This window comes from Vombatus ursinus, unplaced genomic scaffold (assembly GCF_900497805.2).
Source record: "Vombatus ursinus unplaced genomic scaffold, bare-nosed wombat genome assembly UNPS02014773.1, whole genome shotgun sequence".
NCBI classification, from domain to species: domain Eukaryota; kingdom Metazoa; phylum Chordata; class Mammalia; order Diprotodontia; family Vombatidae; genus Vombatus; species Vombatus ursinus.
In genome coordinates this window covers 42,468,440-42,490,413 of record NW_020954551.1, presented here as the reverse complement: position 1 = coordinate 42,490,413, position 21,974 = coordinate 42,468,440, and the positions used below count along the sequence as shown (strand labels likewise).

Sequence of the window (21,974 nt, the reverse complement as noted above, 5' to 3'; positions counted from 1 at the left end):
TGTGTGTGTGTGTGTGTGTGTGTGTGTGTGTGTGTGTGTGTGTGTGTACACAAGGCACCCAGAGAAGGTTAGTTCTCCTGTTAAGTGGCTCCTCCCTTTTCGAACAAGGGAATTTGTTTAGATAAAGTGATGAGATGAACAAGTAGTAGGAGAGGTGATAGAGAGAAGAGAAAGAGTGGGGAAAGAGGAGAGGGGAGCAAGAAGGGGGATAAAGGAAGGGAGAGGGAAAAACGGGAAGAGACGGAGAGGGAGAGCAGAAAGTGGAGAGGGTGGGAGGGAAGGAGAGAGAGAGAGAGAGAGAGAGAGAGAGAGAGAGAGAGAGAGAGAGAGAGAGAGAGAGAGAGAGACTGACTGTCACAGGGAGCTAAGCTTGGAGCAGGCTCTAAGGCGTACACTCCAAGAAACAGAGAGGCATGATTTGGGGGTGGGTGGGGGGAGGGGGGCTGGAGGGAGCGCTAAATATTTGGTTGGGTGTTACCGTGTGACAGCAGTGATGGGGGAAAGCTTTTTCTTTGCTCGGATTTGATTTCCTGGTGCTGTCTTCTCTGTGGAATGCAAAACCTCACACGATGGAAACAGGTTTGTCATCCTAGCCCGTGTGTGTGTCGGATGGTAGAAATGATAATAACAGTATCGTTCACCTCATTATTTTGTCCCTTTGCTGTTCTTTAGAGATTTTTTTTTTAAGAGAGATGAATCTTGAGATGCAGCTGGGTCCTTGCATCCATAGCGGTGCCTATAATTGCCACTTGATTACAGCTAAAATACCCTTTAAGATTAAGTTTCTTGAAATGATTTAAAAATAAACACAGATGGGAAAGGGGGGGAAGCTGTAATGAGGCCCTTAGACTTCTTTTTGAAAATTTAAATAAAGTGAACATTTTTAAAAAACAAATGTGTCCTCTGTCTTAGCAGTTGGAGGGGACATCACCCCCCCATCTTTGAAATGGAGTGACGTGTTGTTGTTTTTTTTTGACTGGTTTCCTTAAAATGCTACTGACTTTGAATCTATGTGGAAAGGACCCCCTTCCCCTGCTTATAAGCTTTTTGGTAAGATCTCTTCATTTAGGCTTGCCTTTTTTTTTTTTTTCTTTCAAGGTCCTGAAGAGGCTGCCAAAATGCCTGAGGAAAGTTCTCCTAGGCGGACGCCCCAGAATGTCCCTTATGAGGGCCTTCCCCATCTGGTCAATGCAGATGGGCAGTATCTCTTCTGCAGATATTGGAAGCCCAAAGGAATGCCAAGGTGAGTGTTTTGAAGTGATATGTTTAGGATGATGTAGAAATAAAATTGGTCTTCTCCATTTTAACTTCTAGTTCCATTTAATTTAAGGAGACACCCAGAGGCTAAGGAGTTGTACACCATCGTTTTGGGGTGGTTCAAAGTTATCTGAATTCAGTGATACTTCCAATTCTTAGACATGATTAAATATAAAAATTAATATTTTATGGGTTTTTTTTTAAAACTTATGAAATAAAAGTCTATTTTCACTGTAACAAGAATACAAGTTCCACCATCTGGCAATTTAAAAAATATTCCACATGTTCATGAGTTATTTTTTTTTTGTACTTGACTGGGTTTCCTGCCACACACTGACATGAATTTAAAATCAAATCCCTTGATTGGATGTAGTCACCTAATCAGATGAGGAGATAGGAAGGCATCCCTCTTCTTAATCCTTTACCTATATTGCTTTCTTTGATTACATGGTTCAGGAAGCATAAATATGTTATTTGTGAGGAAAACTGCCTAGCATGTTTTATTGCCTTCTTGTTCAAACTAGCTCAACTACTTTTTGTCTTTTCCATCAAAGATTCATCTTGCCATAAGACATGGGCATTCCTCTCTAAATGAAAAGGCAGCTGGTGTGCTATTTGTCTCCTCTAAAGGCAAACAGGGAAAACTCTGTTTGTTTATGTCGTGCGGGGCAGAAATAATTTATGAAGCCTGATTGGTCAAAGGACAAGAAGAAAGTGAAAATTTCCTATCTGGTGGACTCATCACCTGGTCTAGTGTTGTCAAACTGTCCCTAAATGCCCCCTCCCCCAATTTCTGTTTTGTGTTACCTTCTTATCCCTTTCCCTTTTGGGGATCCCTTTTGATTACAGATAGCATTGCTGTAAATTTCCTGTGGTTGCCCCCTGCATTTAGGTATATGTAAATCCAGGTTCGGTGAATAGCATTTATCACTTTGTTAGAGGTGTGAACTTTTAAGGCAGTTATTCAGGCTGAGACCACCTGTTCAAGAATAGCTATTTCCATCTCTATAAACATCTTCCAAAAATCGAGGAACAGTCTGGCATTGTTTCTATCCCAATCCTGGCAACAACCTAAAGATTTCCTGTACAGGAAGATGTGTGTGTGTGTGTGTGTGTGTGTGTGTGTGTGTGTATGAAACAAAGTTGTCAGGGATTATAATGCTAATTAATCATTAACTGTCCACTAGATTGTAGTTCCACTGGATTGGAGATTAGAGAATTAAGTGTTCTAGTTTTAGTGTCTGTACAAATTAGTAATACACCGGTGAGTTCTTTGATCCACAAATGAAAGGATGGTAAAGAAATGAAAGGAAAAGTTTTTCATCTCTTGGTAGCCAAGTGTTAGAGCTTGTTGGCTAGGAAGTTAATTGAGAGGGACAGTGCTCTGGTTTGAGGACGATAACATAAACAGGAGCAGCATTATTCAGTCATAAGTGTGTTGGATTGATGGGATGACAGTAGGACAAGGGTGGTTAGTAATGGGCACAATTTGTGTCCTTGTGTTTTTGCTGAGTTATGTTAAGTTCCCAGAAAAAAAATCATTGAACATAGCTGAGAAATTGATAGGATTTAGAGCAGGAAAGAAAGTTAGAAACTAGTTTATTCCTCTCATTTAAGAGATAAAGAAATTGAAGCTCAGCCAGGAAAAATGATCTGCCCAGAGTAACACAGATGGTAAATAGCAAAGCCAGGATTCAAACCCAGGTCATAGAACCAAAGGACTGAAATGTGGAGAAAATGTTAGAGATTGTCTAGTCCAACACCCTTATTTTACAGATGAAGAATGTGAAATGCTGAGAGGGGTATAATCTGCCCAAGTTCACCCACCTTAGTAAGTGGCAGTACCAGAATAGTAATCAAGAGACTCTGACTTAATTTCTTCTGACTTTCTGTCCACGGCTCTTTCTACCACTCCGTGCTGAATGATCTTGTTCTCTGAAAGTCTGGTGAGCATATATAGATCCATTCCCAGAATCATGTTTTAAATGCACAAAATAGAATATGCAGAATTACAAAGAAAACTAATTATATTGAAAGGCAGTTATCAAACAAAATTTTTTTAAAAGTTCGTAGACTCCAGATTCAGAACCTCTGAGACTTATAGATTGTTCAAAGGCACTAAATTTTTAGCTCTGTTTTTCATTTCAGTTCTCTTGTGTGACTGTTGCTTCAGGGATCAGTCTGGAGCATGTGCACTTAGCAAATATTCATTATATTCCTACTATGTACAAAGCCTTATGCTGAGAGGGATAGAAAGATGAACAATAAAAATGATAATGATGATGATGCTGGTGATGATAGGGACTGAACCTGTAAATTTAATGGCATAGAAAACTAGTTGTTAAGGAAACTCCCTCTCCCAGTGCAGATCAGCGTCTTCTAGTCTTAGTGGGTGGCTTAGAGCACTGAAAAGCATTTCCCTAGGGTCACACAGTCAGTCTGTGTCAAAGGTGGAACTTGAACTCAGGTCTCTATGCATTACCCCAGGATGCTTCTATAATCATGATGATGATGACGACGATGAAGTTGATGATGACAATGACAACAGTAACAATAACCATAGCCAAGGCTGATATAGTACTTTGGATCACACCAAGCTATACATACATTTATTTTATTTCATCATTAAGCAAACCCTGTGAGGTAGATGGTAACTGGCATTATTCTGTCTGTTTTTACAGGTAAGGAAAACAAGCCTTAGAGATGAATTGATGATAGTAGCAACAGTTAGTATGGTAGGATTTGAACCCAGATCTCTCCTGATTCCAAGTCCTGTGCTCCTTCCATAGTACTATGCTATATCTTATGATAAAGTGTGCTCCTTGCCCTCAAATAGTTTTACAATCTAGTTCAGGCTCTGAGTCTTGTACAGAAAGAAGTATAATAAATAAATAGAACATATTAGGTGCCTAAGAGAGGTACAAACAAAGTGTATTTGTGGTCAGCAGGGAGAATTCACTTTCAGCTGGAGAAATCAGGGAAAGCCTCATGGAGGAGGAGGCATTTGTGCCGAGCCTCAAAGGATAGGCAGAATTTGAATAGGCAGAGACAGCAAAGAGGAACAGGGATGACAAAATGCTCTCTAGGTAGACAGAAGGCAGCTAAGTAGTACAGTGGATAGGGTGCTGGACATGGAGTCAGGAAGACCCGAGTTCAAATTTGACCTGTGTGACCCTGGGCAAGTCATTTAACCCTGTTTGCCTCAGTTTCCTCATCTGTAAATGAGCTGGAGAAGGAAATGACAAACCGGCTCAGTATCTTTGCCAAGAAAACCCCAAAATGGGGTCATGAAGAGTTGGACATGACTGAAAAATGACTCAGTAACAACAACAAAAGGTAGACAGAGCAGCATGAACAAAAACACAGAGTCTGAAAAACTTGTTTGTTTGTCTGTTATTCTTCATTCTCTAACCAAAATGACATCACTACGCTGGGGTCAATGTACAGTGTGTCTGACTGTGGCTGATCAGACCAATACGATCTCGGAAGGCTCTGCCACAGGCGGGGCACAGATAGTCTGTATGAACATTGTGGTGGAGACGCTTCTAAATTTGCACATCTCACATTTCTTTTGAGCTCAAAGGCAAAATTTGAGGGATGGCGTAAAGCCTAGTTTCACTATAGAATAAGGTATATGAAGGGTAGTAATGTAAAATAAGGCTGCCAAAGGTCTATTCAAGCCAGATTATGGCCTTGATGGCCTGGATGAGGGCTGTGGACTTTAACTGGTAAGGAATGGGGAACTAACAGACATTTTGGGGCAGTAATGTGTGCTGACTCTAGGTAAATTAATCTGGCAACATTGTGTAGGGTGGATTAAAGAGAAGTGAGAATGGAGCTGAGAGGAAACTCTCATCCAGGTAAAGGCAAATGAACTCTGGTGGTAGCATGGGAATAGATATGAGAGAGATTGGGAAGGCAATATCAATAAGATTTAGTTATAGGGGCCAAGGGGGAAAGAAAATTTTTTAAAAATGACAAGGTGCGAGCATGGATGACTGAAGAATAAATGGTGGCACTCTTAGCAGAAATAGAGAACTCCAGAGGAGAAGGTTTTCAGATGAGAAGGTGAAGAGGTTGCTTGGGGACATTGTGGTTTTGAGGGGCCAACGGCTTCTCCAGGTATGGAGACTAGCAGAGATTTAGAGCTGGCAGGGACCTAGAGGATCATCTAGGCCAACTGTCCTACAGATGGTTGGAAATGGGAGTCTGGAGCTCAGGAGAAGGGTCAGGGTTGGCAATATAGACTCAGGAGTCCTCCCCAAAGGACTGGCTAGTAGCTATCAAGGTTTGTATGCAGCTATATGGTTTATTTTAGTTGACGTCCTGTGAAGTTGTGAGGATCAGAGGACAAATACATTTAGTGCTAGAAAGAACTTCAGATGTCACCTAGCCCAACTCCCCCATTTTATTGAAGAGGGAACTGAGGTCCAGGGTCATTAGTGATAGGCCTCAGGGCTCATGGCTAATTCATGGCACCAGGGTCTTTTGATGGCCAATCCAACCTTCTTGCTATTGTTCTTAGATGTTGGGAAAAGAGCTTTGGCTAATAGGAGTAATAATGATGACGATGATCAACGATGATGATGAGAACTTTCATTTACATGATACTTTATAAGCCTTAACACACTTATAAATGGGAGTTAGTCCTTCTTATTGTTAGGAGTGAGTGAATTCCATTGTGTCGTATGGTGGTCGTTATAATCTGGAGAGTTGCTAAGGGCCAAGTGTTATATGCTTTGGATGGACTCTCCATGTCAAGGCTTCTTCACCTGGGCCCCAAGGACCCCCAAGGTGTTTGTGAGTAGTTCTCAGGGGGTCCATGGAGTTGGATGGGAAAAAAAAAGCATTTTTATTTCAATATAATTGGTTTCCTTTGTAATCTTATTTATTCTGTTTTATCAATTTATAAAACATTATTCTGAGAAGGGGTCCATGGGCCTCACCAGATTGCAAAAGTTGTCCATCACACAAAAAAGGTTAAGAAAGATTTGATCTATATAGAAAACTCTGTGTGTGTGTGTGTGTGTGTGTGTGTGTGTGTTTCAAGCTTTAGGGTGGTGGTTAAAGTGGTCAAGGGAACTTACTTCCTGATTCATTCAGGAGGCCTCCACACTTGGGTCCAGGACATGTGTATACTCTGACTAGGGGTACAGAAGCACTGACAAAAATAGAGGAAAGAGTGGCATCATGGCTTCGGGCTGTTGAACAATGCTGATTGCGTGTATTTTACTCTAAAATAGACTAGTGGGTAAGCCAAGGGGCTGGGAAGTGGGGAGACGGATAGGCAAAGGGGACCAAAAAATTCCCCTGCTAAAAAGTCTCTTTCCTCCATGTACCACCACATTGACATGTTTTTGGTTAACAAATTCCTCCCTGAGGGTGCATAGACCTGCTCACCCCCTAACCACCTGGAGAGTTGATCCTATCCCTAAGAGTCATCACCTACTTAGGACTTATGTAAAGGGCCCTGGTGGTCATTGAATGTTCACTATCCTAACTCTGCCTTTGGAATCAGTGGGATAGGTAACCAAAACTGGAGCGTCAGGTCTGATTTGACATTCTACAAAATTCACTTTCTCTGGCTCAGCCTAGTTACCTTAGTCCAGGTGGATCCAGGCTCCCTGAATTTAGATCACCCAGTTTAGTCCAGAACCTTCCTGGCTGGCCTCTTCTACTCTTACCATACTCTGGGAGGAAGAGGAAAGAGGAAGAGGAGAAGAAAGAGGCGTTCCAAAGCCATATACCATTGGAGGAAATGTAGGTCAGATTCCTCCTCTCACTCTTCCTTTTGTGTCTCTATTGTGGATATTTCCAGATTCCCCTCTTCTTGGAAATGTCCAGAATCTATCTCCCTTAAATATCTGTTTTTAAACTTTTAAAAAATAAGTGTAACAACAAAATAAAATGGAATGAGTAAGTAACCCAACAAAAAGAGGAATGAAATTATGCTTAAAATCACAAATTCCAAACTTTTTACATTTTGATAACAGAAAATAAAGTATAATTGGTTTACCAATGCAGTAACAATATCATTTGCTTTGTGTTGCCTTTTGATTTTTTTTTCTGTTTGTGTACTTATTAAGCTTTGCATCATTTGGTGTGAGGTAATGACCTTTGGACTCAGTTAGAAGAGATATGACACTGGCTTTACTACTTCTTTGAACCTCAATTTCATCATCTATAAAATGGGGATAATAATGCTTGCACTAACTACTTCATGAGGGTGCTCCGAGGAAAATACCTGGTGAACCTGAAATCAATAAATATGAGCTACATATAGTGAGAGGGAGCAAATTTATCAGGACACTATTGATCCATTGATTATCTCCACTCTCCATCGATGTAATTATGGGAGTAAGGAAGGTAGTATTAGAAACAAAAAGATGTTAAGATTTTGAATGAAATGTAAAGACATTTATTATTAACTTAATAGAATGGGAACAAATTTGTTACTCCTTTACAAAATATGGCATCTTTAAGCTTGATTGAATTAGATGACTATTGCCTATTGGCTCTAAAGTATCAACCACATCCCTGATGTGGTTTTTTATTTGTTATTTATTTATTTACTTATAATATGTGTCTAATGGCAGCCATCTCTAGGGTGGGGGCAGAGGTGGCGAGGGAAGAAAAAAAGAGAAATTTATATGATAACTTTGCAGTATATTTGGAGGGAATAGCAAGTTATTACGTGGTGGATTTGCAATTTCATGTGCAATTATTTTTTTATTGTACGGTGTTACGGAAATGCTTGTTTTGTTCTGTGAATTGAAAATAAATTATTAAAAAAAGTATTATTTGAACCAGTTGAGAGATAGGAGGCAACACGACCCAGTTGGGTGGCAGAGAGTCCACCAATTTGTCTAGAATATAGTATATGCAAAGGGTACCAGTCTAAGAGAAGGATGGAAACACAGAGTAATTTCAGATTGTGGAAAGCCTTGAATACTAGACCAAGTAGTTTGAACTTTCCTCTGGAGGCCATAGGAAGCTACTGAAGAGTTTTCCGCAGAGGAATTATATGTCTGTATCTAAATAGAGGATTTTATGGCAGCAATGTGAGGGGTGGTTTGAAAAGGGTTTAAAGGGCTATTACCATAGTCTAGCGAGTGGTAGTGAGTTCTTGCCCTAGGGTTATTGAAGTAGGAGCAGAGATTAGGAGAAAGATAGCAGAAACGGTGAGAAAGATTCCAGAGAAATGGTAAATTATATGAGAGGTGAGGTCAGAGCTGAAAGCAAGCTTCCAAGATGGGAGACTGGGTAAATAACAGGGGCTGGAGTCAGAAACAGGAGTAAATTTGAGGAGAAAGATAAACAACTCAATTTTGATCATGCTGGATAGAAGTCTTCCTGGAGGGCAGAGGTTGTTGTGTTTTTGTCTTTGTATTTGCAACGCTCAGCGCAATGCCTAGCCCAAAGTAAGTACTGGAGAAATGTTTGTTGAATTGAATTGGATTGAGTTGTTAGTGAGACTTCCAGTGGAAAGATTCCAGGATTCCAAGTCGGTCTGGTAAAGGCAGTTAGAGATGTGGGTCTGAAATTCAGAATACGGCATAAGACTAGAGACATAGGTTCAGGTGACAAATGCTGTGGAAGTAGATGAGATCCCTAGGGGAGGGATTGCTAGAAGAGGGCAACAGACGGGCCCTTGGGTAACAGACACATGTTCAAAAATCCTTTATTCTTATATAATCCTATCCATCTGTTTTGTCTCTAGTAATTTCTTCCATTTGTGCAACAGATAAGAACTTTTCTATACAATCAAGATTAATATTTCTTTTTCTCTAAAATTGTTTTTTTTTTTTAACAAGAAAAACATTTAAATCATTGATACAGTTGAATTCCATTCAACAGACATTTATTAAATACATAACACAGGCTAGGCACTGTCTTAGATACTGGGAATTCAAAAGCAAAAAAACGAAACCCTCCTTTTTGGAGAGCTTACGTTCTATTTGGGCGAGGTGGTGGCAGAACATATATACAGATATATAAGTAAACAAAAAATAATTTCAAGAGGGAAAGGACCTTAACAACTGGAAGGAGATTAGGGAAGGTTTCATGTAGAAGGCACTTGAGTGAGCCTTGAAGGGAACGCACTTCATATACCTGCTTTGGCACCCATTTTCTCCAGCATTAATTAATTTTCACATGGTGATGAGCAGCATGCCTTAGGAAGCATCTAGTCTGAGTTGTTTTCTCCCCAACTAGGTGACAAGCCACTTGAATATGAGGCCCATGTCTTCTGTGTCTGGTACCCTCGCTGATTAAGTTACCCAGTGCCTACCGTTTGCTTTGGCAGATTATCTCATGGTAATGGAGTATTGCAGGCTGCCCTCAGATAGCTGGTGGACTTGTTTAACCAGTTTTGTGGCAATGAGCTTTAAAACACACAGACCTCTGCGGCTCTGGCCCTGGGGAGGAAGGGAGGGCATTTCATTGTCAGGGAAGAATGATGCACTTGTATGATGGTGAAGTTGTTTCAGTGTGTGAAGCCCAATGTTACAGCAGTTTTGGCCAGACACATCAAGGCAAATTCATGCTTGGACAATTCCTTCATGCCACTGACCGATGTCCTGATAATGAGCTATTAGTGCCTGTAAACAATGATGACATCAAAACAAGTACTGAATAGGCAACTTCAGGTGCACCATAGGTTTATGCCTGACCCATTCAGGCAATTATTTTACTAAAACTCTCATGCTCTGGAGTAAGGCTCACTTCATCAGAGAAGAGAGCCCTCATTACTCACGTTATATTAAAAGCAGGAAACAAAAAGCACACTTGAATTCAGTAAGATGCTCACACTTTTTTTTTTTTTCTCTCTCTCCTAAAGAGGGCAAGACCAGGACTGGATCAGAATGATGACTGGCCCATTATCAGCCATCCTGCTCTGCTCAGTCCTTGCAATTTGCTTAATTGCCATGTTTCTCCATTTTTGCCATCAGTAGAAGGAACTTATCTGCTAATCTCACTGGTGCGACGTTGGAAATTTAACATTCCATCTCAGGTCACTCAAGCACCATTAAACATATTTTCAATTCATTTCACTGAGTAGTAACTTATACCCTGTCCCTCCATTGCTTTTCAGTCTTAGCCCTTTGAAAGAGAGTGGGGCAAACAAGGCTAGCAGGGGTCAGAATGGAGAGGTAAGAGTGGAACAGAAAGGGCCAGAGGCTGGAGCCAGCGTCTGAATTAGAAACAGAGTCAAAAACCAGGAATTGCGAAGGCGAAGAGGGGGCTAGTGAGAGGCAGGGTCTGGGATTCAGACTTACCCTTCCTGACTTACCCTTCCAGGTAAGTAATACAAGTATTCTTGCTCCTGTTTGAAAGACAAAGAAATGGAGACCCACTGGGTTGAAACGACTTAGTGAAGATCAGACAGCTGTGAAGTATCAGAGGTGGGGTTTGAGCTCAGGTTTTCTGACTCTACAATTTAGTTTTGCCAGAGCTGTGAAAATGTGTTTCTTCAATCAATTGATGTTCTGGTAACAAACTATCAGTGTTTGTAAACAAGAATGATTCAGGGACTGAAAAAAACTTAAGGAGCTGCTGCCAGCTTCGCTTCTTAGTCCTAAAGATGGGAAATTCAACTGAGGAGATGAGCGGGTCACCTTTTGAAGTTCTGTTGAGTTCTGCAGCACTGAAGTAATTAGCTAATTGATTCTTTTAGCGAACATTTGAGAGGTTGCAATGTGGTGGAGTGGGAAGAGCTCTGGACTTGGGGTCAGGTGACCTGAGTCTACCATCGTTGAGCTGTGTGACCTTGACCTTGAGCAAAATCACTTAAATTTTCTGTGTCTCAGATTCCTTACCTTCCTACTGGGAATTTTGATACTTTGACTCTGTATCTCATGGTGATGTTGAGAGAATCAAATGGCATAAAGTGACTACAGCTACATGTTTAGATATGTAAGGGATAGGGACCGGCGCTGTGATTTCATGTGTGTAGGGAACTTGTATGTGAAAAAGCTCCCTCTGCCAGTAAAAATTTCATACCTTTTTGGCAACTTACAGCCTTATAGAATTGTCTGGAACATTGAGAGGTTAAGTGACTTGTCCTGGGTCACACAGTCATGTGTAAGATATGGGACTTGAACCCAGGTCTTTCTGGCTTCGAGGCTAGTCCTCTATCCACTATGATATATATACATATAAGCGGTTCACATCATTAAGTACCTACTATGTGGAGAAGCCTATTCTTAATACTGAGGAAAATGCAAAGGTGAATATAACACAGTCTTTCTCCTCAAGAAGAATTTAATTATCTACATGGGGCATAAATTTGAATTGAGCCAAGAAGACTAACTTTTTCCTACTCTTAGATGCACCACAGAAAGATACATCCTTTCAGGGGCCCAGCAGATAATGGACTTTGTTATGCCTGTGTCTTGAAAAGATAAATACACATTACTGATCCTTAGGCTTGTGCAGAAGGAGATTAAGAATTTTATATGTCCACCGTGGTGCACTTTATGTCTTTTCTGCCTTGTTGAAGCTGCTAACACCAGAGAATCAAGCAGCATTTTGCCATTTTAAACAATCTCTAAATCGGCATGTAAAATCATTATTGAGAGCTTACTTACACACGGTTCCAGGGCTAGGTGTTGTGCAACAGTTCATTCAAAATGATATATTTTTTCCCAATTGGAGTTTATAATCAAATCTAAAGATAACTTGAATGCAAAGAAAGAGGCTTTTTTTTTTAACTTCTCCCACCAAGCAAACAATGAATTCTTTCTCCCTTTTTTTCCTGGCACTAAAGTCTGTGCCACTCATTTAGCACTTAATTTCTTATTGCCTCTGACATTTCCAGAAATGCTTAATTTTTCACAGTTTCATTTTTACAGCTAGACAGTAAGCCCCTTGAGGCCAGCCAGTGGGCCCAATACCTCTATGTATACCTCACATGCATATGAAAGATACTCAAACAGTCTTTAAATGAATGAATTAACCAGCCACAGAAGGAATGAATAAATGCAATATACAAATGCAATACATGTACAAATGGAGAAGGGAAAGGATTAAAAAGCTTTCTTTCCCATGGTGCCTAGCTTCCAGGATTAGGCAGGTGACAATCCCTCTGTCCTTTGTCTGGTCAGATGACATCAGGAGTGCTGTTTTTCAGTTTTGGACTCTGTAGTGTAAGAAGAATATTGATGATCTGCAGGGCTTCCAGAGGAGGGCAATCACAACAGTCAAGAGCCTTGAACCCATGCCATGGGAAGGTTGGTTGAAAGAACTAAGGGTATTTAATAGCCTGGAGAAGAGAAGACTTAAGGAGTGGGAATGGAATGATAGTTGTCTTCAAGCCTTTGAAGAGGTAGAGGGATTAGAACTGAGTTGGTCCCAGAGGGCAGAACCAGGAGCAATAGTGAAAGCTGGAGAGTGATACATTTAGACTTTATGTCAGTGACAACTTCGAAAAAAATATGGCAATCCCCAAATGGAATGAGCTACCTCAGAAAGTCATGGATTCCGCTTATAGGAGGTCTTCAAGCAGAGGCTAGGGTTGCTTATGTCATCGTGAAGATTTCTTTATGTATAGGTTGGATTAGATGACAGTTGAGGTCCCTTCCAATTTTGACATTACATAACTCTGAGTGACATAAAATACCTGTAGAAATGCCTGGTTTATTACCTCAATTCTGACTCAGAAGAATTATGTAGCAATTCTGCTTGATCCCTCTTGGAGGTCATAGGGATTCTTGGATTCTCCCCTCAGATTCCTGCCTTAGTTACCAGAAAACCTATATCCAGGGGTCTCCCTATCCTCTATTTTGCCCAGGGAAACTCTCCTATTTCTTCCTGCTCACCACTGGCTAGTCACTATTCTCCTTTAAAAAGCCTTTATTCATGTGAATAACTGACTGGAATTATACTGAGGACCTGGGGGCAAAAACATTTTTCCATTCCTTTCTCTCCTCCCCTTTCCAAATGGTAATATTGTTTAATGCTTAAGCAACAATGCTGGAATACGGTGTGTGTATGTGTATGTATGGTGGGGAGTTGGCAGTTGGGTGGTGGGGAGCTGGCAATGTGCTCACAGCACAGCACGACCAAACATAATTTTATTTTAAACAACAAAAACTAGATGCTAGCAAAGTAAACAAGTCGTTTTTTTTTCACGAACGTAATACAGAAATCATGTTTAGCATTCAGCCTTGCCACTCAGATATTGTCAGAGCATTAAGCACCAGATTTTCCTGAGTACTAAGAGCCCTTGACTTATCCTGCTTCTTAATTGAGATAATAACTTGCAAAACTGAAAGGTTATGCTGACTTAGGATAGAAGGAGAAATGGACATTTATATTAATATGCCATTTATAGAAGCGACATGTACTTTTTCATCAGAGATCAGTGCTGATCTTTCCTTCCTTGGACCTTAAATAATTCTTTTGTTTTTTTCTTAGGAAATTCTGGCTTTGGGGTATTATAGTTATTTTGTTCCTAGGACCATAGAATTAGACCTGAAAGGGACTTTGGAGGCAATTAAGTCCAACCTTTCATTTTACAGATGAGGAAACTGAGGCTCAACTCTAAATCTAATGCTTTTCCCACAGCTTCTCTTTATATGGCACATCCTCTGTACTACCAGAGACAAAGACTATGTCTTTTTCATTTTTGTCTCTCCCCACTGACACAGTGCTCTGTGAATACTTCAGTATCCCATGGTTCTGTGGTTTCCTTGGTATGGGTGCTTCTTTTATGCCTCTGTAGACTGCCTCCATGATTCACTGCTTATCCCCTAATGGACAGCCATTTGTTGAAGAACCTCTCCAAATGTAGCTACACTGGCCAGCAGTTCATCCCTGGCCTTGAACTTGAGACCCTTCCCACTTGGTGGGACCTGCCAGAGGTTATACTCCTCTAGCTCAACCTTCAAGAGCTCAGCCACCCTAAATCCTTGTTGAGTCAAAGTCAAAATGTCCCGATTTCCCCTTAAGGTATTCCTAAAAGCTTCTCTCCTCAACATGCAACTGTGTTAAGCTGCTTCTGGTGCTAATGCTTTCCTTGTAACAGGACAACAGCCTGATTTTTTAAACGGGGACATCTCTTCACACATTTTTTTTTTCCTTTTTACAAGAATCTTTAAATGACAGAGGCTCTTTGATGGGAGAAGGACTCCTGCCATCACTGCAGTAGATGTTTCCGACAGTTTTGTTGGTGTGATAATTTCTTCCAGTTACCACAAGAATGTTCTGCAGATACAAATCTGGCTTTGTTTTGCAATGGCGCCTGAGGGAAAAAAAATAGTAAAATAAGCTATTCAGTGAATAGCAACTATTGTTGCCAATTGTCTGTTTATGAGTTGACTCTTACCTTGCAAGTCTTAATCCTAGTCCCAGACTCACTTTGTTGTTTTCAAAGAACAAACCAATGGGTCCATGTCTAAGTCAATGATTCTTAAAGTGGCACACCATTTGTAGCTGAGGTTATAAGATCTGCTTTTTCTAAGCAGCGAACCTTTTTATATTAATGGTAAGAGTAATAGGTTCATAGAACTGAGAGCAGGAAAGGATGTGAGGGATCCTCTAGCCCCAGTTCCCTCATATTGCCTCCATAACATTGTCTCTTGCATGGGTCCTCACGATTCACTCGTACAGCCTCTGCTACAGCTGAGGCCCTCGTTACCTCTTGCCTGGTGTATTTCAGTAGTCTCCTAATTGGTCATCCAGTTTTCAGGCTTTTCCTCTCTTTATTTACTCATTCACTCATTCATTCATTCATTCATTCATTCATTTATTTATTTATTTAGTGAGGCAATTGGAGTTAAGTGACTTGCACAGGGTCACACAGCTAGTAAGTGTCAAGTGTATGGTCTGAGACCAGATTTGAACTCAGGTCCTCCTGACTCCAGGGTTGGTGCTGCTTTTCCTCTTTATAATCCGTCTTTGACACAACTACCAAATTGGTATTCCCCAAACACCAATCTGACCGTATCATTCCTTTACTAAAAAATCTTCAGTGGCTCTGGTAAAATACATACTCCTCTGCTGGACATTTAGAGCCCTCCACAATTTAAATCCCATCTATCCGGCCAACTTTATGTCCTATTCCTCCATTTGATACCTTTTTTGATCCAGTTAAATTGTCCTACTAGCTACTCCTCTTACACAACGTTCAATCTCCCACCGTATGCCTTTGCCCGAGTGATCCTCCGTGCCTAGGACACAGTCGTTCCTCACCTCTACCCCTTCGAGTCCCTGTCTTCTCTGAAGACTCTACTCAAGGAGAGTATCCCTGCTGTTGTTGAGTTGTTTCGGTTGTGTCTGACTCTTCATGTCCCCATTTGGGGTTTTCTTGGCAGAGATACTGGAATAATTTGCCATTTCCTTCTCCAGCTTATTTTACAGATGAGGAAACGGAGGCAAATAGGGTTAAGTGACTTGCCCAGGGTAACACAGCTAGTAATTGTCTGAGATCACATTTGAACTCAGGTCTTCCTGACTCCAGGCCAGGTGCTCTATCCATTGCCTCACCTAGCTGCCCAGTATAAGGGTTTCCTACACATCCTTGATTCCTCCCTACCCCCAGTTGTTAGTACTATCTCCTTCCTAAAATTACTTTCTGTTATTTGGTATATATAATTTATGTTTACTTATCTGTGTGATCATAGAATCAAAGATTTAGAGTTAGAAGACGTTTTAAAGAACATCTAGTCCAACCCTGTCATTTTACACATGAGGAAAATGAGGCCCAGAAAAGTTAAGGTCACAGAGGTTGTGAGGGGCAGAGATGGGATTTGAACCCATACTAGCATGTTAGCTCCTTAAGAGCAAAGACTGTTTTGTGTTGGTCATTTTCCCAGTGCTACTCACTTAGCAGGTAATTTAACTCAATTCAACTGGGAAAACTTTGGTCTAGTGATACTAGGTCACATTTCTACAGCACTTGCTGGTTTACCCCTCCTTTCTTTCCATCATCCCCAAGAGGTAGGTGTTAACAGGTATCATTATTACAGATGAGGAAATTTCCCCACAGTCTTGATTCATTGAAGGGGTGGGGTGTTACTGACAGTAAAGTACTCTACTTAGAATCCTGTAAACCAGTTCTAGGGAAGGGGTGGAGAACAGGATGGCTGGGTAGCTGGCTTGCAAGTCTCTCTGGCAAGCCTTCAAGGTCTACTTGTTTTGGGAACTCCAACTCTACATAATGACTATTTTTAAAAATAAGTTTTTATTGTTGTCTCTCGATTTGTCTTTTTTTTTTTCACACTATCATAATTTCCCCTGGTATCCTATTCTCTTCCCCTCCCAAAGAGCCATCCCGTATAACAAATAATATTTTTAAAAACAAAAGTTTAAAAAGAGAAAGAAGAGGGAAAAATCAGCATAGATGATCAACTAGTACATCAAAAAAGTCTGAAAATTTGTGCAGTGTACACCATTTGTGGTCCTCCTGTCTCTGCCAAGGAATGGGATGGGGGAGTGGTGGTACCTATTCATTTCTATTAGTCCCAGATCTAACCTCCTGCTCTTTCTTCTCAATTTTTCTGTGTTTCAATCTTAGATTGATCCCCAGTCCCTGGTGCCTGTTTCAACCCACCATCTTGGGTAGGGTTATTAAAAAGTGTGTCTTACCTTCGCCATAGGAGTTCAATTAAACATCTTTTCCTCAGATCACCACCCTGCTACTTTTCCATCCCTTTTTTCCTATGGGAATTGAACTTTAATACAAAAACAATTTTAAAATTTCATAGGTGAGATTAGGAGTGATCATAGGAAAAATGATATGTTTTGGGAAACTTTCTTTCAGCCTCACTTAGAAAAATCAGACCTATGAGGAACGCTCCATCTTTCCTCCCATCCCACTTTCTGTTTCTAGAGAGCAGGTGTTTGGGGGAGAAGGGACCTTTGGATAGGAGTTAAGTAAGGAGACTGTGCTAATATTTAGATAGTGCTACCCCACGGAAGAAGAAGCACTCTCCATACATTTCTTTATAGGTACATCTAGTCCACAGGAAAGTGAATGCACTCACTGGGAGATTCAATCTTGAGCATAGAATTATAGGATATTAGAACTGAAAGAGATCTTAAGAGACCCTCTAGACTAATCCTCCCATTTTACAGATAAGTAAAGTGAGGCCCAGAGAAGGAAAAGTACTCATCTGAGGTCACAAAACTAGTTAGTGGAAGAATTGGGAATATTTCTAGTAGCCAGTGGTCTTTCCACATAACCACAATCTATTCCAGAGCTCTAGGCAAAGAGAAATTTATTAATCCAAATGATTAAGAATCTCAATTTAGTAAAGTGGAGTATTTTGCAAATGCAAATTAGGCATTTCGCTATATTTATCTTTTTTTGAGCAGTCATGCTGCAGGCAAGGTCTATTAAGGACTCCAAAGATCTAACTTGTTTTCAGTTATTCAGCATCTTCTCTATAACATAACTCGCAGTTCCGATGAGTATAGGACAACTGTGTTTGAGATCATCCTTACAACACCTGTCCCTATTGCCTGAGCCTACATCACCCTCTGTGATGCCTTGTTCTCAATCCTCACCCTTCTTGACCTCTCTGCAGCTGTTGATACTACCAATGGCTCTCTTTGCCTTGTTCCTCTCTTCTCTCTAAGTTTTCAGGACATTATTCTCTCCTACCAGTCTGACTGTTCTTGCTCAGCCTCCTTTGCTGGCTTGTCATCTGGGTCATGTCTGCTAAGCGTGGACATCTCCCAGGGCTCCATCCTGGGTCCTCTTCTTTTCATCCTCTAGACTATTTCACTTAGAGATCTCCTTAGTTCCCAAGGGTTCAGTTATCACCTCTGTGAAGATGATTCTCAGATCGACTTATCCAGCTCTAACCTCTCTGCTGACCTCCAGTGTTATGTCTTCAGCTGCCTGTTAGAAGTCTCAAACCAGATGTCCTGTAACCATCTTAAATGCAACATGTCCGAAACTGAACTCATAATCTTTTCTCCAAGCTTTCCCCTCCTCCGGACTCCCATATTATTGTCAAGTGCACCACTTACTCTCCAGGTCCCCCAAGCTTGAAATTGAGGTGTCATCTTCAACTTGTCACCATCTCTCACCCCACACATATCCAATTTATTGCCAAGGTCTGTCGATTTCACCTTTGCAGTATCTCTCAAATATGCCCCCTTCTCTCCTCTGACACCACCCCCACCCTAGTGTACCCTAGTGCATCCTCTCTTTTTCATGCCTAGACTACAGTGGTAGCCTACTGGTGGATCTGTCTGCTTCAAGTCTCTCCCCATTCCAGCCCATCCTCCATTCAACCACTAAATCAATTTTTCTAAAATTCAAGTCCTATCATGTCACACCACACAGCCCCCCTTACTGTACCCCCCCAATACGCACACACTTAAATTACAATAGCTCCATATCACCTTTCAAATAGAAAATCCTCTGGCATTCAAAGCCCTTCATACCCTGCTCTACTTCTCTCCTCATTTCCACTCTTTTTCCACCTTATGTCCTCTACCATGTACTTTTTGATCCAAGACACCAGCCTCTTTGCTGTTCCTTGCACCTGATACCCCATCTCCTGATTCTTGCATTCTCACTTCTGTCCCTCCTTCATTCTGTCTTCTCTTCTCTGCCTTCTGGCTTCTTTCAAGCCTCAGCTGAAATCCCATCTTCTATAGGAAGTGTTCCCCAATTTCTCTTTATTCTAGTACTTTCCTTCAGTTGAATGTTGCCTGTTTGTCCTTTCTATAGCTTGTTTGTATAATTGTTCAGTCTCCCCAGTTAGATTTCAAGTTTTTTGAGAGCAGAGACTCTCCTTTGCCTCTAGCTGTATTCTTAGTACTCAACACAGTGCCTAGCACATAGTAGGTGCTTAATAAATGTTTATTCACTGACAGATAGGCATTAATCTTGGCATAAAATACAACAAATACAAGAGGGATTTCATAGTTACATCATTTTTTTGAATTTGTATCTATATCTGTATATTAAATTCCCTTTCATCAGTGGAAAGCACTGTCTATACATGTAATGAAATTCTAAGAATTTTTTAAAAAATTCTTGTGGGGAAGGGAGGGAAATGGGAGGGTGGCGAAACAGATCTGTGATTTAATCAATGTGGGGAATTCTCTGGTGTGGAAACTCCCTCCAGTGATGTAGATTGGCCACTCATCTGTAACTTGTGGTCTTACACAGTTGCATTGAGAGGCTAAGTGAAAGGGAGATGGTAGAGGAAGAGAAAGTAATATTTCCCTTTGTGGAATAAGAGATAGAAACACAACTAGGGCAGGGCAAACCTGTGTTCTTTCCCTTGGTCATGCATCTAGAATGATGTTAGAGGTAGGATTTTAACCCAAATCTTCCTGACTCCAAGGTGGCCCTCTATATTATCGCACACTGCCTCATTTTTTTTAACTTTTAAAATTTAACAAGTTAACTTTTAAAATTTACCAAAAAAATTTTAACTTTAAAAAATTTTTAAATTTCATGAGACCTCAGACTCACCTATCAAACTCCACCAACTTGTACTACTCTGTTTTACAAAGAAAGGAATTAAGTGATTAAAAAAAAGATAATTAAATTGCTGTTGAGATAACAGGTAGTTAACTTAATGCAAAGCATTTTTTGTTTTTTTATCTTATCTGAAAGCTCTTTGACGTTATTTGTAGCATTGTTATTGACTGCAAAATGAGCTTAATAATTTAATATGGCTAGAATTGGGCTGATGAAATCAGTTTGTAAAATGTTCATAGATGTGGCAAACAAAGGGTATTACTTAGGGAATAAATTAGAGAAAGCAGCATGGTTTAGTGGAATCAAAAACTCCAAGTCTGACTCCAGGTACCCATATCATCACCATGGCCTTGACCTTGACCATGATCCATCATCATCACCCCCACCAAGAAAGATTCTTCCTACTGTGATCAGGAATTGCCAGGTGGTTAGTGGCAGACCTCTCCTCTACCCTGAGCCTCTATCTCCTAATCCATAAAATAATAAAACTTCTATTTTTTACCGTATCAACTTATTGTGAGGCTAGCATTTTTATAAACTTTCAAGTGCTCCATGTTGTAACTTACTAGATTTTGACTGTTTGAGTCCTATTTAAATGTTTCTTGTGTTGTTGTATTTATGTTTTAACATTGTGTTGAAATGTTATATTACAAGTTAAGTAGAAGTGATATTTCTCCTCTCACTCTAGTGGTCTCTTTTCCCCTCCGTTATCCTTCACCCTTCTCAATATGCTTCCTTCCACTGTCCAATACCTCCTCTTCACTCATGGTTTTTCTATATGTTTTCTCCTATACTGTCTGTCCTTCCTGTAAATCCAAGCATTCTCTCTGTATCCAGCCACCAGTACTGTTACTTAGAATACCATCTGGTCATTAAGCAACCCTGTGAGCTGGGCGTGTGGTTTAAAGGAGTAAGCTATGAACCGGGAGTCTGGAGACCTGGTGCTGTCTGGCTCTGCTTACTGGCGCCACCTACGTCATTTTACCTAGGTTTCCTTGCTTCTGAATGAGGAAAATATTAGTTCTATTATCTTGTGGGATCACTGTGAAGGTAAAACAAGGTATTGTTAAATATTTTAGACTCATTTCATTGTCATATATGTGTATCTACAACAGACAGTCCAGATGGACTGGGCCCTGAGTTGGACAGTGGGCTGGATTGCTTTCAGGAAATTACAAAGCTCTTTTACTAACCCCAGGCTCTGTATGAAAGCAAAGACCTATCCTTTCTATACTAACATTTCACCCTCATTGCCATATGGCGGCAACATGTAGAACACTAGTGCCAAAGAAGAGGAATATTACAAAGAGGGTAATGGAGACATAGATGATGGGGGGAGGAGAACTAGACTGCAGTCACCAAGGCGGAACCCTGAATAAAGAACAAGAATAAAAGACATCACCCAGGCATTGTACTGATGGAAAAAAGATGGACTGATCACACGGGAAGAGCTAGAGATGAGAGCTGGATACCCAGAGAGTTCCTTTGGAACCCTCTGGACATCATGACAAAGCAATGAAGTAACTAGGTGGTGCTGGGATAGAGTGCTTGGCCTGAAGCCAGGAAAGCCAGGAGTTAGCTGTGTGACCCTGGGTAAGTCACTTAGCCTTTGTTTGCCCAAGTGTCCTCAACTGAGGGGTTAAATGGGAATAATAATATAACTGAATGGGGTAAAATGAGAATAATAATATAATTAATGATATAGATGTTAATAATAATAGCACCCACCTAGAAGAATTGTTATAAGGACCAAATGAGATATTTGTAAAAAGTACTTGGCACATAGTAGGTCCTAAATAAATGCTTTTTCTCTAGTGTATTTCTCTTATTCGCCTCACTCCAATGCATTGGGAAGCCCCTCCTCAGTTCCTTCATCTGTAAATTGGGGATAATAATAGTACCTACATCGCAGGGAGGGTTGTTGTGAAGATAAAGTAAGATAATATTTGTAAAGTACTTAGTATAGTACTTGACCAATAGTGGGTGTTATATAAGCAGTAGCTTATTTTTATTGTTATCATTATCATCATCATCATCATCATCATCATCATCATCATCATCATCATCATCAGTAGTAGTGATCTTTTGCTAGAACATAGACAAGAGTCACTTTGCATGGGCAGACCTGGATGGATTGTGATCTAAATTTTTGGCAGGAACTTCTGAATTGATGTGATTCCATATTCATTTGAGTATAATAATAATAACAATGATAATAATAATAGTAGTAGTAGTAGTAGTAGTAGTAGTAGTAGTAGTAGTAGTAGTA

The 21,974-nt window shown here is 40.5% G+C and overlaps 1 protein-coding gene across 3 annotated transcripts in view; it reads left to right on the top strand.

The window, feature by feature from the left end:
* The window catches only part of MGLL (monoglyceride lipase), a 158,677-nt gene that overhangs the window by 586 nt on the left and 136,117 nt on the right, over positions 1 to 21,974 (top strand). Inside the window, exons 1-2 of one of the 3 annotated variants that reach the window (XM_027863739.1) lie at positions 471 to 579; positions 1,099 to 1,243. In XM_027863739.1, coding sequence (XP_027719540.1) covers positions 570 to 579; positions 1,099 to 1,243 — 155 coding nt within the window. In that variant the 5' untranslated portion in view covers positions 471 to 569. Of the gene's footprint in view, positions 1 to 470; positions 580 to 1,098; positions 1,244 to 21,974 lie in introns of those variants that run through there. The other 2 variants (XM_027863741.1, XM_027863740.1) reach the window with 2 other exon arrangements.